The sequence below is a fragment of the Salmo salar genome, chromosome 01 (assembly GCF_965601325.2).
Source record: "Salmo salar chromosome 01, fSalSal1, whole genome shotgun sequence".
Lineage (NCBI taxonomy): Eukaryota > Metazoa > Chordata > Actinopteri > Salmoniformes > Salmonidae > Salmo > Salmo salar.
Genome location: NC_138291.1, coordinates 146,466,594 through 146,484,174, shown reverse-complemented (window position 1 = coordinate 146,484,174; position 17,581 = coordinate 146,466,594). Strand labels below are relative to the sequence as shown.

At 44.0% G+C, this 17,581-nt stretch overlaps 1 protein-coding gene across 9 annotated transcripts in view; it reads right to left on the bottom strand.

Annotated features, from left to right (window-relative positions):
- Nucleotides 1–15,749, bottom strand: part of depdc5 (DEP domain containing 5, GATOR1 subcomplex subunit) — a 28,879-nt gene extending 13,130 nt beyond the window's left edge. For 2 of the 9 annotated variants that reach the window (XR_001319568.3, XM_045690379.2), the window contains exons 1-32: nucleotides 14,644–15,749; nucleotides 14,446–14,533; nucleotides 14,313–14,359; nucleotides 14,070–14,155; nucleotides 13,883–13,966; nucleotides 13,722–13,771; nucleotides 13,537–13,606; nucleotides 13,332–13,410; nucleotides 13,098–13,159; nucleotides 12,683–12,752; nucleotides 12,513–12,585; nucleotides 12,246–12,349; nucleotides 12,062–12,136; nucleotides 11,820–11,954; nucleotides 10,082–10,143; nucleotides 8,598–8,671; nucleotides 8,331–8,400; nucleotides 8,201–8,237; nucleotides 7,983–8,100; nucleotides 7,656–7,888; nucleotides 7,323–7,523; nucleotides 6,216–6,351; nucleotides 6,012–6,115; nucleotides 5,806–5,865; nucleotides 4,267–4,450; nucleotides 3,683–3,843; nucleotides 3,339–3,459; nucleotides 3,075–3,242; nucleotides 1,789–2,026; nucleotides 1,496–1,629; nucleotides 1,270–1,369; nucleotides 776–838 (exon numbers count right to left, since the gene is read on the bottom strand). Coding sequence is in view for 7 of the 9 variants with exons in the window: in XM_045690379.2 (XP_045546335.2) it covers nucleotides 776–838; nucleotides 1,270–1,369; nucleotides 1,496–1,629; nucleotides 1,789–2,026; nucleotides 3,075–3,242; nucleotides 3,339–3,459; nucleotides 3,683–3,843; nucleotides 4,267–4,450; nucleotides 5,806–5,865; nucleotides 6,012–6,115; nucleotides 6,216–6,351; nucleotides 7,323–7,523; nucleotides 7,656–7,888; nucleotides 7,983–8,100; nucleotides 8,201–8,237; nucleotides 8,331–8,400; nucleotides 8,598–8,671; nucleotides 10,082–10,143; nucleotides 11,820–11,954; nucleotides 12,062–12,136; nucleotides 12,246–12,349; nucleotides 12,513–12,585; nucleotides 12,683–12,752; nucleotides 13,098–13,159; nucleotides 13,332–13,410; nucleotides 13,537–13,606; nucleotides 13,722–13,771; nucleotides 13,883–13,966; nucleotides 14,070–14,155; nucleotides 14,313–14,359; nucleotides 14,446–14,533; nucleotides 14,644–14,698 (3,342 nt within the window). In the remaining 2 variants the exon portion in view is untranslated. Of the gene's footprint in view, nucleotides 1–775; nucleotides 839–1,269; nucleotides 1,370–1,495; nucleotides 1,630–1,788; nucleotides 2,027–3,074; nucleotides 3,243–3,338; nucleotides 3,460–3,682; nucleotides 3,844–4,266; nucleotides 4,451–5,805; nucleotides 5,866–6,011; nucleotides 6,116–6,215; nucleotides 6,352–7,322; nucleotides 7,524–7,655; nucleotides 7,889–7,982; nucleotides 8,101–8,200; nucleotides 8,238–8,330; nucleotides 8,401–8,597; nucleotides 8,672–10,081; nucleotides 10,144–11,819; nucleotides 11,955–12,061; nucleotides 12,137–12,245; nucleotides 12,350–12,512; nucleotides 12,586–12,682; nucleotides 12,753–13,097; nucleotides 13,160–13,331; nucleotides 13,411–13,514; nucleotides 13,607–13,721; nucleotides 13,772–13,882; nucleotides 13,967–14,069; nucleotides 14,156–14,312; nucleotides 14,360–14,445; nucleotides 14,534–14,643 lie in introns of those variants that run through there. The other 7 variants (XM_014131491.3, XM_014131499.3, XM_045690352.2 and 4 more) reach the window with 6 other exon arrangements.
- Between the last annotated feature and the right edge of the window lie 1,832 nt (nucleotides 15,750–17,581).

Below are 17,581 nucleotides of genomic sequence, written 5' to 3'. Positions count from 1 at the left end.
TTATCTGGTTTGTGCTTAGTGGGACTATTATTTGTTTTTCAACAGGACAATGACCCAACACACCTCCAGGCTGTGTAAGGGCTATTTCACCAAGAAGGAGAGTGATGAAGTGCTGCATCAGATGACCTGGCCTTCACAATCACCCGACCTCAACCCAATTGAGATGGTTTGGGATGACTTGGACCGCGGAGCGCTGGAAAAGCTGCCAACAAGTGCTCTGCATATGTGGGAACTCCTTAAAGATGTTGGAAAAGCATTCCAGGTGAAGCTAGTTGAAAGAATGCCAAGAGTGATCAATGCAAAGAGTGATCAATGCAAAGGGTGGCTACCTTGAAGAAAATATATATTGATTTGTTTAACACTTTTTTGGTTACTACATGATTCAATGTGTGTTATTTCATAGTTTTGATGTATTCACTATTATTCTACAATGTAGAAAATAGTAAAATAAAATAAAAACCCTTGAATGAGTAGGTGTGTCCAAAGTTTTGACTGGTAATGTATATAGTAGGCTTACTACTTTGTGTATTTCATATCGCTTATTCTTATTTCTCGTGTATTTTCTTTCAAGTTTTACATTGTTATTGATGATTGCAAAGTTGGGTTTTGAGTTTGCAAGAAAGGCATTTCACTGTACTTGTGCATGTGACATTAAAACTTGAAACAGGACAACACCACCACACACACACACACACACACACACACCACACACACACACACCCCCCCCCTTCTACTCTAACAGATGCAGCAGCATCCAGTGCCCCTAATTACTGACCTGTGTGTGATAGATGTAGGAGGAACGAGGGCTACGTATAAAATCCAAAATGAAGGCAGCATCCTGTTAGCATAGGAAGAGGGATACACCACAGGACGAAAAACCCAAAGTCCATCAACAGGAAAAGAAGGAAAGGAGAGAAAGTTGGGGAAGGAGAGAAGGAAACAAAAGCAAAGCGAAACCCCATAATAAGGAAGCAAAGATAAACCCCTATAAAACGGCAAACCAACATTCCATACACACCAACAACAAAGAATGCCCACAACCAAAACGCCCCAATTGAGCTCCCTTTTACCCAAGCCGGAAATTGAGCTCCCTTTTACCCAGGCCGGAAATTGAGCTCCCTTTTACCCAGGCCGGAAATTGAGCTCCCTTTTACCCAGGCCGGAAATTGAGCTCCCTTTTACCCAGGCCGGAAATTGAGCTCCCTTTTACCCAAGACAGAAAGCCCTTGATCATTGTGTTCCTTCCCAAAACCACACAAAGACACCCACCTTGCGAGGGCTGTCCACATATGTAGTGGTCATGGTGGCAGTGGAAGACTCACTGGTGGCAGCTGAGGGTTTCCCCTGTTGTTGCTGCTCCTCTAGAGTCCTGCAGACAGGAAATGCATCATCATTGTGAGACCGGTACCTTCAATGTCAGATACCCTGTGCTTCTAATAATTTGGAAACACACAAGGTTCCATTGAAAGCACACAGACAGGACAACTACACTCACTTTTGGTTCTGCTCCAACTCCAGGAGAGCTGATAAAGCGGAGGTGCCTTTCTTGCCCAGAGGGGGCGCTACAGGCTCCGGAGGGTAGGCAGAGAGAGGACCAGTCACCTGCAAACCCTTCATCGCTGGTCCTTTCTACAGACAGAATGAGAGGGGAAGACAACAACATTGGCGTAGGATCATTGTTCCTGGCAGTCAGTTTCCCTCTTAGCTGGGTTTGCAAGACTGCTCAATCACATCTTTTGAGTTTTTTTTGTCTTTTGAAATGAGTAAGACAGTGTTTTAGGGTGTTACCCTGATGATCCTGTCAGAGCGGTGGCGTCTGCGGATGCGGTTGAGTCCCTCCAGGAAGCGGATGAAGCCATCCAGCAAGGCCCAGTCCCCGGTGCCCGTCATGCCCTCTCTGCCCGCCACCGTGCCCACTCCCTCCCCGTAAACGTCCCAGTGCCCCTCCCCGTCCGCCACACGTCTAGCTCCCCCGGCCGGCAGCAGCAGGAAGCGGGTCCGCCAGAACTTCAGAGAGTCTATCAAACTATGGCACACGACCAGTAGAAATTAGAGTTATTTGGAAGTGTGACATACATACACACTGAACAAAAATAGAAATGCAACACGTACATTTATTTTTACATTTAACCTTTATTTAACTAGGCAGGTCAGTTAATAACAAATTCTTATTTACAATGACGGCCTACCCCGGACAAACCCGGACGACGCTGGGCCAATTTTGCTCCGCCCTATGGGACTCCCAATCACGGCCGGATGTGATACAGCCTGGAATCGAACCAGGGTATCTGTAGTGACACCTCAAGGACTAAGATGCAGTGCCTTAGACTGCTGCGCCACTCGTGTTGGTTGCATGTTTCACGAGGTGAAATAAAAGATCCCAGAAATGTTCCATACACACTAAAATCTTAACTCTCTCAAATGTTGTGCACAAATTAGTTTACATTCCTGTTAATAAGCATTTGTCCTATGCCAAGATAATCCATCCACCTGACAGGTGTGGCATATCAAGAAGATGATTAAACAGCATGATCATTACACAGGTGCACCTGGTGCTGGGGACATTAAAACACCACTCGAAAATGTGCAGTTTTGTCACACACAATTCCACAGATGACTTAAGTTCAGGGAGAATGCAATTGGCATGCTGACTGCAGGAATGTCCACCAGAGCTGTTGTCAGAGAATTGAATGTTAATTTCTCTACCATAAGCTGCTTCCAACGTCGTTTGAGAATTTGGCAGTACGTCAAACCAGCCTCACAACCACAGACCACGTGTAACCACACCACCCCAGGACCTCCACATCCAGTTTCATAAACTGCGGGATCGTCTGAGACCAGCCACCCGGACAGCTGATGAAACTGAGGAGTATTTCTGTCTGTAATAAAGCCTTTTGTGGGGACAAACATATTTCTCCCCAGTGGGTGGGCCTGGCTCCCAAGTGGGTGGGCCTATGCCCTCCCAGGCCCAGTCATGTGAAATCCATAGATTCGGGCCTAATGAATGTGTTAAAGCCTTCCCTGGGGCTGAACATGGCTCTGTGTGTGACTGTGTGTTTGCTGAGCATAGGTACCTGAAGTCCTCAGAGCCAGCAGAGCAGATGTACTGGTCCAGATAGTTCCACTTGTACTCCTCCAGTCTCTCGTGACCAAACTCCACCCAACAGGACAGGAAGTGGGCGTCAGAGTGAGGGGGGCACAGACTGTAGGTGTACTGGATCTGGGCCGACTCATACGGGTACCTGACACACACACACACCACAGGTGAGTGACATGCAAAAAGTACAGTTTGATGATTTAGCTGGGAGTATGGATCTAATGTAAGGCTGGAGACTTACTTGGGAAGGTAGCGGGTAACAGTGATGATTTTATCCTTCAGGCAGACTTTATGGAAGGTACGGCCCATACTGAGCCAGTACAGACTCTCCTCCTCTTCTGGCCTGCGCCGAGAGACCAGCCCTGAGAAGGAGGAAGAGAGAGAGAGGGTAAATGACTGCACTTGGTCCAAACTGAGATAACTGTGGTTTACCAAATGATTACATTATGCAAGTGAATATGCCGTATAACAGACTCATTAGCCTCTCTACGTGAACAGTGTCAGTCTGCTAACTGTGACTGTGGTGTTATTAGGTAACTGTGTCAGAGCTGAGCCACAGGCCCGGACAGAGACAGTATAGAACACCTCTGGTGTAGAGTGGACTACTGCTGAGGGGCGGGGCCACAGCGGGCTGGGGTTTCCTTTTGTTTGGTTGGACGATGATCTGGTAGCCCTGCATCAGCCGCTGACAGATAAACTCCTCAAACACCTGAGGGGCACTCATCACCGGGGCCTCATCATCCCGCCTGAGACAGAGAGAGACAGGGTGAGACCCTGCATGTACCTGCTGGTCTAGTAGTTGCTATATATTTCTCAGTAGACCATGCAGTCAGTCAGTGTTGCAGAAGTCATTTTGTATACTACGTGAGGTGTGCGTGTACTCCGCGTGTTACATTTTCTACCCCTCCAGGTCAGTGTGTGGCAGCATGTTGTACCAGCCCTCAGTGTAGTCGTTCTACAGTGTGTGTGTGTATTTTTGGTTTTACTATCCTTGTTTTGACCAGTAGAACATTTGGACAAGTGGGGACATTTCACCAGTCCCCACAAGGAAAAGGCTATTTTAGGCTTACAGTTAGGGGATAGGTTTAGGGTTAGGGAAAATAGGAATTTGAATGGGAATCAATTGTTTGGTTCCCACAAGGACAGTAAAACAAACATGTGTCCTGTACCTCTCCAGGTCAGTGTGTGGCAGGAGGTCGTAGCAGCCCTCAGTGTAGTCGTTCTGCAGGGTCTGCCATTCAGGGAAGTAGTCGGTGGTGAGAGGCAGACAGGCGGGTGTGGTCAGAGACTTCCAGTCTACCCCCACCGTGCAACAGAAGCTGGGCACTGTCGGGGGGGCAGACAGCAGCAGGGCTTCAGGGGAACCCCCGCCACACACACACGGAGCCAACCAGACAAAAATACCATACGTACATACATACATCACAGAGACAGACACAAACAAACAAGTGCCCCGTGGCAAACACACATACCACCCAACAGGGTGCATTTTGTGGACGAGGAGGAGGTAAGGAAATAGGAAAAGGACAAGCAAAAGAGAGAAATACATTTGGAATGAAAGGAAGGTGTGCAGAGGTGGTTGATAAAGTAGGAGGAGGGGAAAGTGTGGAACAAAGATACAGGTTGGAATGATAAAAAGAGTGGCGTGGGAAAAACAACAGCCAACGACAGACAGAAACAAACAAAAAGTAGAGAAAGAGAGAGGGAGAGAGAAAAGAGAGGGAAGGAAAAAAAGAGAAGAGGGTTATTCTCATTGCCTTCATTACACCTGATGATGATTCCAGTGTCATTGACAGAAGTGGAGCTCTGATCAACACATGCAGGAGATTGAGGCTCTGTGACAATCGACCTGGCAATCTGTGATGATGTGATAAGCAGTGATCTCATCAGCAGTGTGATTACAACACATGCACGCATATATGACTCATACAAACACATATGTTATATATACACACACAGTACATGCAAAACAAACACACTGCACATGCCACAGAGAAATGGACTGAAAGTCATGCGTTTACATTTTAGTCATTTAGCAGACACTCTTATCCAGAGCAATTAGGGTTAAGTGCCTTGCTCAAGGTCACAGACAGATTTGTCACTTAGTCAGCTCGGGGATTCGAACCTTTTGGTTACTGGTCCAACGCTCTTAACCGCTAGGCTACCCATGCAGACAGTCAGGAGTCTCACTCACACACCACACACACACACACACACACACACACACCTGGAAGAGGCTAATTAAGCACATACACTTGAGAGCAGAGACTATAATATTATTATGTATGATAGAGTAAAAGATAGCAGATACACTGAGGAGAGAGATGTGAAGCCTGAGGGAGAAAATGGAGGAAGCCGAGAAAGAGTTAGAGAAGCTGGAAGATAGAGAATGGAAGTGAGAGATACTCAGATGTAGAGAGAAGGACGTTAGAGATAGGGGGGGTGGGTGCGTGACCCAATAACGTGTGACCCTTTATGAACCCTAGTCTTTCCCTCACAGACAGACACCGAACGGAGGATTCAGCCAATCAGGGGTTCAGCTGAATAAGCTCTCAGTTCATGTGAGGGCTTATTCCAATTATCAGTTCGGCTGTCAGGCAATGTTCACAACCAAACTGATAGGATATTGTGTACATGACATGTGTGTGACTGTGTCAAAGTGTGTCTGTGTAGTGAGTGTGTTTTCTTTCTTAGGGCAGCAGACTCACTTGGATCCGGACTGCCAGAGGAAAAGTCCTCCAACGAGGAGCCACGGTTTACCGGTGTTCCTGCACAGACGTTATCAGCATTAAAACCAACCGCGTGACCATCAACCATATAACATTAAGAGAAAAGATAGTTGGCAGGGTTTGTGTGTGATGTATAACAATGCTTATATAGTGAGTCAGATGCACTAGTGTGTGTGTGAATGTACCAGTGCTGTTGCTGCTGGCTGGGCTGCCATGAGTATACTCCTCCATCCCTCCGCTGGAGTACAGCCCATTTTCTCCTGCCTGTCGTCTCTCTGAGGCTGTCCGTCTGAACACACAGTCCACAGGGGGGAAATAATCAATAGACAACTATAATTACAATTTTTTTTTTTAAAGGGGGCATGACCTTCCCCTGGGGCGTGTCTAACCTGCCAGTGGCTTCATGATAGGCCAGTTCCAAGAGTTCAGCGGAGGTGTGGGCGGGGTCTCTCTGCTCGCTGCCCTGCAGTTCAGCCATGTTCTGTCTGGTCTGGTGGTGGATCTGGATGGCCTCTCCTGACGGACCTGGAACACATCCATTACACATTAATTACGTTCCACGTGAAAGATGTCCTGTACTGGAACGTATGCATTGTACCTGTAGCATCATGACTGCCCTGTGCTTGTGGTACACTGATACTTCTATTTTGTATTATTATCTCAAAATGCGCGTCAGCCAATTAGAATCGTCAATGTAGTCGGACGTGCTAAAATGCTACATGTCAGCTGTTCCCATTACATAACCTGGCACATTTAGCCCTATGCTAACCTGACCAGGTGGTAGTGATTATTTAATGTAACAAATTCCACATCAGCCTATCAAAGATCTTAGACTATATATCCACCAGCCCAACGGCATTTCTTAAAATAGGTTAACTTGGCCACCAGAGATATTTTAAACCTCCAAATGTTACTTTTGTTTCACTTGGTCGGTCATAAGTGTAGTGTGTCAATATTGCATGATACATCCTTGACTAAGATATGTATCTTAATATGTAACCGTGAATTTGCGGGGTACTGTAACCGCGGGTTTGAGGCTCCCTCACATCCAAGCTTTTTTGTTAAAGGACAAAACATTTCACTTCTGGTCCTCAATGCTCGATTCAAATAACGCACTTGATTATTAGCAGAGCTTGACTACAAGACTGAAGACAGATGCAGCTCCTTATTAAATGTATTCTTAATCTTAATTTTCAATGTGTTAGATGCACTTCCCTTCGCAACACACAATAAATGTGATGCAGGCCGATGCAGAATTACAGAAAACAATCATGTCCAGCTGGTGTTGTCAGAACAGAGCTAAGTGTGCCATGTTATTTTAAGGGAAAAGCTAACATTCAGCGTTCTATCACGTGCAACTACGTCAAAGATTTTAATTGGCTGATGCGGATTCTGAGACAGAGAAAAAGTTTAAACTAGCGGGTTTCAGTCTGTATCTAATTCTAAGTGGATGAAGGGGTGCGTGTGTGTGTGTGTGTGTGTGTTTGTGTCCTCACCCACAGGGAAGGTGTGCATCCAGCGCCTGCGGTTGGAGGTGAGCTTCATGGGCATGCGTGAGGGGGCGAAGGGGTTAATGAGGGCCCTCTGAGGGGTGTAGCCCCCTGGGCGCACATGGAGGGTGGACTCAGCACTCCCCACAGTGAACCTCCCCGGAGCACTGGAGTCCCGCTGAGATTCCATCATCTTCTCCAACAACTCTGAGAGAGAAACAGAGAGACATTAGCACAGTTGTAATAAACACTTATGGCTACTCAGCACATGAATCGATACCACATCCTCACGATTAAACATCACACTAATTACTCATACAAGGGGTTTATTCCTGGTACCTCTGGTGCTGGTGTAGCCCAGGGAGCTGCTGACCTCTCCGTACTGGGCTGGGGGCAGACGGGGGATCAGCAGGATGTTGGACACCCTGCCCAGGCTGTCATCAGAGGCCAGGCTCCGCTGCTCGTCAGGCCCACAAGAGCGGACAGGGGGAGACACACCGCCCCCTAGAACCCCACTCACATCCGCAGACCCCCAGCTTCTCCTTCCACTCACTTCCCTCTCTCGGACCACCCTAGAAGACCGTCACACTGAGTTACTCCTATCCTTACTCTTAACTCTATTCATTGGAAGTGTGCAATAAATGTGTGGTTGGGTTTAAGCGGCACCTGAAGTTGGTGCTCCTCTGGGCTCGGGACGGCCCGGGGAGTCTGAACACCTGTGCATCATGGGCATCGTAGTCCACCTGGATGGGAAGGCTGTTCTCGTCCTTCGGAGCCCCAAGAGCTGAAAGAGGCAATGAAGAAGAGGCACAGTTTGTTAGAGAAGAAAAGGAAATGATAGTTCATCGCAGGGGGGTTTAATCAATAAACACATTCTCTCTTACTGTGCTCTTTGTTGTTCTTGAATTTTTCTGCATGGAGCTAGACATAAACAGATGGAGAAAATAAATGACAGGTGAGCTGAAAGCCTAATTCAAAATATTGTCTGCATCTGGATTAGGTCTATATATGTACCTTGCGTCCTGCCAGCTTGATGCGAGGAGTGAAGCAGCTGCAGGAGTTCTGGCTTTTGGATGTGTAAAAGCTGTGGTCATGGTAACAGAAAGAGATAACATCAGAAAAACATCCCTTCCTTTCTCTAAAACCCATTCATCTCTTCACCAGGAATATTCAACAGTCTCCCATCCTGAAGTATATGAACCTCGCTTACCCATATTACCCTTCCTCTGTCCTCCTCCATCTCTCCATCTCTATCCGGAAGCTGTGTCTGTCTGGTCTTACCTGTGGTTGATCCAGTGGGGCAGGTTGTAGTCATCCCCCAGTCGTGAGTCTCCAGGCACTGTCCTGTTGTGCAGCTTGTTAACATCATAGGGAAAACATACAGTAACCATCCAATACAAAGACGGTGACATATTGTAGAAAATCATAACTCAGAAAACAGTAGCAATAACAGACATTCTGTATCTGCACATCAGACCCGGGAAGAAAATAGTTTTATTTTGTAGTTTATTTGAAAATACCAACTCTTCAAATAATTAAGGTAGTCAAATATAATTTATATACAGTTTCAACTAAAAGGCAGCTATTTTCTTTGATATTCAAATACAGGTCTTAGAAAACCAAATCATATTTTAAGGTATTTGAAAACATGAAAGTTATTTGAAAACCACAACAGTTAGTTGAATTAGTCTGAATATAATAAAACACATGGTTTGGATGGCTCATAGATATTAATATAGCCTATAGCCTAGAATTAAATACATGGAGGACATGGAATCACCTCAACATTAGACTAGACACTTTTTGCAGCTTCAAAATGACTGACAAAGGTAAATTAGTAAGGTAATACAGTAACACTTGACATCAGGTTCTTATACATGTGTAGTAACTTAGTGATTATTAAAAAAGCGAAGTTATATAGGACTTCGGAAATAGCTTTATAATAATGGAGTTATTACATAATTGGAATAAAGAACAGTAACTATGACTTGTGTACAGTAGTTACAAAACTCAGCTCATTGCAATGCAATTCAAATGCATTGACCAAAGTATTTTGTATGCAAATAAAATGTTGCTCAAAAGGTAATGAGATTTTTATTAAAACAGGCACAAGAACAGTTTAATGTTAAAGTGTTAATGAGAATGCTAAAAGTAACAAAATATGGCTATTATGTTTTGAAAGGAAACTAAATATCCCAAAACTGCCTTCTACTTTTTTTTGTCACTTTCTGAGATGTGTATTTAAATTGTTTTAAAAAGTAGTCATTTTTGAGGATCTGTTTTCAGACAGATGTAGTCACCGCCAAAGTAACAATTTGTTCCCCGTCCACAAAGCAGTTAAAACAGGTCTGCTGCACATCGACTTGAGTCCAAATAATTTGGTCATAATGATGATAGAGGCATTTCCAGGGTTTAAAGAAAAAATGTATCCATGACAAACTTAAGTCCATCTCAGGCAAACTTTTTGGCTCGAGGGCCACATTGGGAGGGTCGCACAGATTTTTTATAGACAGATTTCTTTGTCAGAATTGATTTGCGGGCCAGAAAAAGGGCAATTATTTGAAAATATATAGGTCCATTATCATTTCTCCAAACGTTCTAGTTTTAGATGTTCAAGTGTGGCTGGAGCTTTTTTTTTAAACCCAAAATAATAAAAAATACAATTGTTTACTAAAACCCTCATGCGTCATCCATATTACAGAAATCCGTCGCAGTGAAGGAGAACTTTAACCTCTGAGTTTATATTTGGCTTCAGTCAGTCTTACCTTAAATAGAGGCACTGCATGAAGTGGCTGCTCTCCCATACACACCAAGTCTACACCGATACCTGGCAAAGGAAAACAAAATGTCAGAATAATCCCTTTAGTCCTATCACCTTCTAATAGCAAATAATTTATGAGCATCAACAATGTACAGTGCTTCAGAAAGTATTCAGACCCCTTGACCTTTTCAACATTTTGTTAGGTTACAGCCTTGTTCTAAAATTGGTTACTTTTTTCTCATTAATCTACATTCAATATCCCATAATTACAAAGCAAAAGCAGGTTTTTATAGATTTCGCAAATGTATAAAAAAAATCCCAAAACAGAAATATCACATTTACATAAAGTATTTAGACCCTTTACTCAGTACTTTGTGGATGCACCTTTGGCAGCAATTACAGCAATGAGTCTTCTGGGGAATGACGCTACAAGCTTGGCACACCTGTATTTAGACCCTCTCAAGCTCTGTCAGGTTGGATGGGGAGCGTCGCAGCACAGCTATTTTCAGATCTCTCCAGCGATGTTCGATCGGGTTCAAGTCCAGCCACTGGCTGGGCCACTCAAGGACATTCAGAGACTTGTCCCAAAGCCACTCCTGCATTGTCTTGGCTGTGTGCTTAGGGTCATTGTCCTGTTGGAAGGTGAACCTTCAGCCCATTCTGAGGTCCTGAGCACTCTGGAGCAGGTTTTCATCAAGGATCTCTCTGTACTTTGCTCCGTTCATCTTTGCCTCGATCCTGACTAGTCTCCCAGTCCCTGCCTCTGAAAAACACACCCACAGCCTGAAGCTGCTGCCACTATGCTTCACCGTAGGGATGGTGCCAGGTTTCCTCCAGACGTGACACTTGGCATTCAGGCCAAAGAGTTGAATCTTGGTTTCATCAGACCAGAGAATCTTGTTTCTCATGGTCTGAGAGTCTTTAGGTGCCTTTTGCCAAACTCCAAGCGGGCTGTCATGTGCCTTTTACTGATAAATTGCTTCTGTCTGGCCACCCTACCATAAAGGCCTGATTGGTGGAGCGCTTCAGAGATGGTTGTCCTTCTGTAAGGTTCTCCCATCTCCACAGAAGAACTCTGGAGCTCTGTCAGAATGACCATCGGGTTCTTGGTCACCTCCCTGACCAAGGCCCTTCTCCTCCGATTGCAGTTTAGCCGGGCGGCCAGCTATAGGAAGAGTCTTGGTGGTTTAAGAATGATGGAGGCCACTGTGTTCTTGGGGACCTTCAATGATGCAGAAATGTTTTGGTACCCTTCCCCAGATCTGAGCCTAGACACAATCCTGTCTAGGAGCTCTACGGACAATTCCATCGACCTCATGGCTTAGTTTTTGCTCTGACATGCACTGTCAACTGTGGGACCTTATATAGATAGGTGTGTGCCTTCCCAAAACATGTCCAATCAATTGAATTTACCACAGGTGGACTCCAATCAAGTTGTAGAAACATCTCAAGGACGATCAATGGAAACAGGATGCACCTGAGCTCAATTTTGAGTAGCATAGCAAAGGGTCTGAATACTTAAGTAAATACGTTTGTGTTTTTTTTCTTCTTTGTATAAATTAGCAAAAAAACATTTCAAAACCTCTTTTCACTTTGTCATTATGGGGTATTGTATGTAGATTGCTGAGGATTAAAATAAGGCTGTAACGTAGCAAAGTGTGGAAAAGGTTAAGGGATCTGAATACTTTCAGAAGGCACTGTATATGACTGTCCATCCCATTACTGCTGTTATAACTACCTACCATTGTCAATCATGCGCTGCTTGGTTAGGATCATGAGCAGTCGGTCCACTTCAAACACGCCCACCCCCGGCGTGATGACCACAGACATCTGACCGGTGCGGTCAAAGTTGCGGTTTATGTAGTGCTTGTCAAAGACTGTGAAAGTCACAGTACCGTATTTAAGTCATAAGGAGACAAGATGATATGTGGCTCAATATGAACACTGAGCATCACACAAAATAATGAGGAGATGACACACTCACCGTTGAAAGACAGGTTAATGGCCTCAAGGTAATTCCCCTGAGCAGCAGTAGAGTTATGGCCGGAGGGGAAACCAACTATCACAACAATAACCACATGTACACAAGTAAACATAAATAATATGGTAACGTTCATAAGTGCCCTGCTCATAACGTTAAATGTACAAAGTTGTGTCTGATTCATTACCCGCTTCTTTTAGCCGCACCAAGACAGGATACTGAATGAAGAGCTTCTTGATGGTGACCAGTAGAGAGGTCCACTCATCACGTCTCTCAGTCTGAGCCACTACCCTACAAAGACACAACACAAGAGAAACACCATGAGTCAGTCAGACCGTTGACAGATGAGGGAAAGAGTTCAACTGGTAACTAAAACTAGAAATCAGTAGACATACAAAATCGGACATTGTGAAAATAGAATTGAAATAGACAATGAGGCTTAAAGACAGAAAACCTGTAGAAATCTTCATAGAAACGGCCTTCGTGGTCCTGTCTGATGGAACCTCTCAATATCTCAGGAAACTCCTCTACAGAAGATGGGAAGAAAAACAGAACATTTAATCTAATAATAGCTAGCAGGTGATATTCCTGATGTCTCATGAAAACAGAAATAAAAGGGCTCACCCAAGGTTTTAGCATTGTAGAAAGTGCGTGAGAAAAGCACCACTGTCACTTCATGGCTGCAATACCTCTCCTGAAAAGTCAACAAAATCTCACTAGGATAAATACCTTTAGAACTGCATTGTTTAATGCAGGGGTGGGCAATTCCAGTCCTCGAGGGCCTGATTGGTGTCACAGTTTTGCCCCAGCCCCAGCTAACACACCTGACTCCAATAATCACCTAATCACGATCTTCAGTTTAAAATGCAATTTGATTAATCAGCTGTGTTTGCTAGGGATAGAAAAAAAAGTGCGACACCAATCAGGCCCTTGAGGACTGGAGTTGCCCACCCCTGGTTTAATGCCTATAAATCTGTTGATTAAGTTGAATTAATGGGTTTATGCATTGCAAGTGTAACACAGAACATAAGTCACAAACCTTCCATTTGGCAAAAAGATCAGACAAAAAACCACTGACTGCTTTCTCAAAGTAGAGATCCCCTGAAAACAAATGAAAACGTTATTTTCCTCCTCATTGACAAACTACAGGGCTCATTGCTCAATGCCAATCTCAGTACACCACCCACTCACTCAAGACAGAAGAAACACAGCCTCAATCTCACACACTCAACAATACCAACACCTGATAACCTGGGATAGAAGAGAAACTAACCGTAGATATCAAAGTCCCACATTTCGCAGCTCATCTGGATGAAGATGTACACCATGGCAGAGGTCGACCTGAACACCACCTGCATTAAACACCACAAATATGAAAAGGCACTATCGTAGGGAGACTGGAGAACATATTAAGTAACTACATACAGTGTCCTGCAATATCTTAATAGACAGTTACCTTTGAAGGTGACATTGCTTACCCTGGTGTCTTCACTGATGTAGCCACAGGTGACTTTCTCTCCTTTCACCCATAACTCACTGGCCTGGGCTCTGAGGGTAACAGAGACAGGATACAAAGTAAGGGACAGAAGCTCACATAATAACATATTTACACATGAAATAGCATATTTATTATTATTAATGCATTAAGAATGGTATTGCATACCTGATCCCTGCAAATTCCACTTTCTGGGTCACATAAGCACAGGTGCTCACCTAAGATAAATATAGTTAATGAAGTTCTAATAGGCACATATTCAAGAAGTAGGCTACCTTAACAAAACACCAATAGCATATACAGAGGTATTCAAACAGACTCCCTCTCACCAGACTCTTCTTCAGGCGCCACATGTCTCCCCTTCCAATGTATTGGTCTTTGAACGTGAGCTCTACAAGGTCCAGAGTTACATCCTACCACAGAAATCCATATATAGCATGAGCTCACTTTAAAAATCATCTTGAACAATGTAATTCAATCAAATACTATTGGAAGTATGATTCATGGAAAAAACACCTTTGGATCCACAATGTTTACAATGACATCCTGGTATGCCCGGAGTTTGAAGGCTTGCGCCACCGTCTGGTCCACACTGATTGTCTCTGGAGGAGAGGATGAATGCATTGTATTTAGGCTACAGATTTACTGCTGAGCTTTCCTTGTACATGTAATTTACAATCAAATGGGATATTGATCAGTTCATTAGCTAGGTTCTATAGGGGCTTCCCCTAAAACTGGAGGAAATGTGTCATGCTTTACCTTTCTGGAGGTCTTCTTTGAGACTCTTCACCTGCAGCAAGAGAGGGCTGTTGGAAAATGAGGAGAATCTATCATAATTTTGGACCAATACACAGACCCAGGCAAAAGATAACTTTTTGGCATGCATCCTCACCTGTATTCATCTGTGGGGTGTGCAATCTCAATGATGTCCCCAAGGGAAACTTGAGGGAACACCTTGGGGTTCACCACCAGCTCATCATCTGTGTATAAGGACGGGTTATTGTTAACGACAGAACAGCATTCATTTCACCCAACACATGATAAATCAATGTGAACCGTTTTACACCGTCACTGAAAGGAATTCACTCACCACTGCCTCCAAAGCCTTTCTTGTGCACCACGAGTTTGTATGTTTTATTCTTCATGATGAACAAGCTAAAGAAGGCACACCGAATGCATGTTATATCACCTTTCGGTTACACCCAACTATCTCAAACCGAAGAAACGAGAAGTTGTGTAGACACAAATAACACCCTATCAGTAACACAGGGCTCCACGCATGGGACACCACTGACTTGACGGACTCGTTATGGTGGCTAACGTTTGCTGCTACAGCTAACTTGTGAGCTTTTAGCAAATTACATCTACCTGGAAACACAACGTGAGAAAATGCACACAAAAGTTGGATGAAGTTCAGACTTGCCTTTACAACGCATTAATATGAAAAATAGGTTAAACGTTATTGAAATTAGACGTTTCGTATATTGTTGTTTTTACTGCACAGCGAGGGTTCAACTTCCTGAAAAACATGGCGTGTTCCCGCCCATAGATTATAAAGTCATTCAACGATTGGTTTCTTGTCAGTTGTTGACGCTAGCCGATTGGGTGTTCCAAAAACAGAGTACCAAGTGGTATTGGCTACTGTGGGTGCGTTCGTAAATTCACTCTGGCCATCTACTCCGCTTTCTGAGAAATCTCGTCTGAGTGTGTCAGAGCGTAGAATAAATGCTGAATTTAGAACGCTCAACACCCGTTGAATACGTCCGGTGTCGGTAAACTTCGGCAAAAAAAACGTTATTAAATTGTTGTCAGCAGCACAGTTACAGTCACCGGGAATGGATAACATGAAACAGCCTAAACCACTTCTGCAAGGGAGAGTAAAATGGTGAGAGTGAAGTATTCTCTCGTTTGTGTCTTGGAGTAGCTAGCAAGCTAGCCAACGTTAGCTTGGGTGCTTGACTGCCGTTGGGAGGCCAGAACGCTCGGATCAACCCTACTCCTCAACCTGTGTGCCCTCTGAACGCTCCGAATTTACGAATGGACAATCTGACTACGCTCTGGATTTACTAATGGACAATCTGACAACGCTCTGGATTTACGAACGCCCAGAGCGCACTTTGAGCGCGATCTGGCACTCCAGAATGATTTTACGAACACACTCTGGGTGTACTTCATTTTCATTCCCGTGCACTTTAACACAGATTATTTATATTAACCACATACTCTAGTGACCGCTCTAACAATGAAAAAAAATGTTATTCAACAATGGAAGGCAGTAGGGAGGAGGCAAGACCATTCTAGACAATGTGAGGACAGATACTCGTGTGCAAAACGGTTTCCACTAGTTACCACAGCCAAAAGTCAAAATCGGCTATATCGTAATTTAAGGTTAGGGGCAGGCATAAGGTTACCAATGTGGTTAAGGTTAGGTTTAAAAATCATATTTTAAGAAGAGAAACTGTAGAAATAGGCGGGAGTTATGACTTTGTGGCTGTGGTAACCAATGACGAGAAGGCACAACTCCTATTTAACGTGTTTTTTTGTCTTATATCAATACACTCGTAACAACCTAATCATTACGAAACTTATATTTGGTCAAATAAGCCACAAGTAGCAAATAAGTCATTCCTTTTTTTGTTAACCAAATTCGACACTCTCATAGACCTCCATAAAAAAAACGCCACAATTACGCCACTTTCTAGAGAAGACAGATTTTGGGCCCAGTTATCGCTTTCACTTCCCCTTTTCCTCTGTGACTCTAGTCCCCTTGGCCAGGGATGGGACTCAGTCGGGTCCAAATTTACTGTTGCGAGGTAGAATACACAAGATGCAATTTCGAAATTTGGTTGTGCGTGAACAGTTTTTCTCTTATGTCAGTCACTGATACTCACTCAATTAGCCCATGTCAGCTAAACATTTATAGATTGGTAAATTAGCCAGCTATCTAAACTTGTAGTAATCAAGGTCGAATTAGAGCCCCCATTGATTTTGTTAGTCTCACTCTCTCCACCCTATGGCATAATGTGTAGAATAGCAGGAAATTCGCTGTAAAACTGCTCATTTCCTCTCTGCCCCATGGCAAATGAGTAAAATTGCACGAAATTAAACCTAAAACTTAAAAATGTGCATGAAATTAGTTCTAAAATTGCTAAATATTCTCTCCGCACCATGGCAAAATGTGTGGAATTGCAGCAAAATGGCTTTAAAACAGCAACATCTTCTCCACACCCCATGGCAAAAGTGAATAATTTACACAACATTTTGTTATCTATCTGGGGTGAAACTACGGCCCCTCGCGATGACTTCAGATTATTTGTGGCCCCCACCAACATCAAAGTTGCCCATCCCTGCCCTATGCGGACGAAAGCAGGGAGGGAGGAGCGCCCTCAAATCGAACAGTAAAATGTGCCGGTCAGCCATTTTGTCAACAAGGCAGCATAGTTTCATCGTCCAGAAATAAATGATAGAATTTTCTGACTATTTTTCATTGGGAAGGCAGATAAAGTATTTTTATCAAAAGCAATCCCTTTTGCATGGGAAAACACAGAATCCTAGTAAGTACTACACATGCTTAATTACATCTCTTTTGTTTTGAGCAGACTTCACCGTGGGCTTTGAACAGGGTACCTGACTCAGGTCTGGGAGGCAGCCCGGTTCCAAATCGAATGCAATCAACTTTCATCTGGTGCAAAACCCGCCTACACGTGCTCCCGAGATCCCCTGGGGGGGGGGGGTTCAATTAATCTCGCCCGGGCGCCCATGTAGGCGTGTTTTGCACTGGCTGAAAGTTGATTGCATTCGATTTGAAACCGTCCTTCCACCCAAACATGAGCCAGGTGCCTGCGAAGTGACATAATTAAGCACGTGTAGTAATGAGCAGGATTCAGAGTTTACTGTTTTCACATGCAAAAGTGGTGGCTTTTGATAAAAATGGTTTATCTGCCTTTCCAATGAAAACTAGATTGAAAATTCTCACATTTATTTTATGGAAAAGAGATGTTATATGTTTCTGGATGATGGCTTCTTGA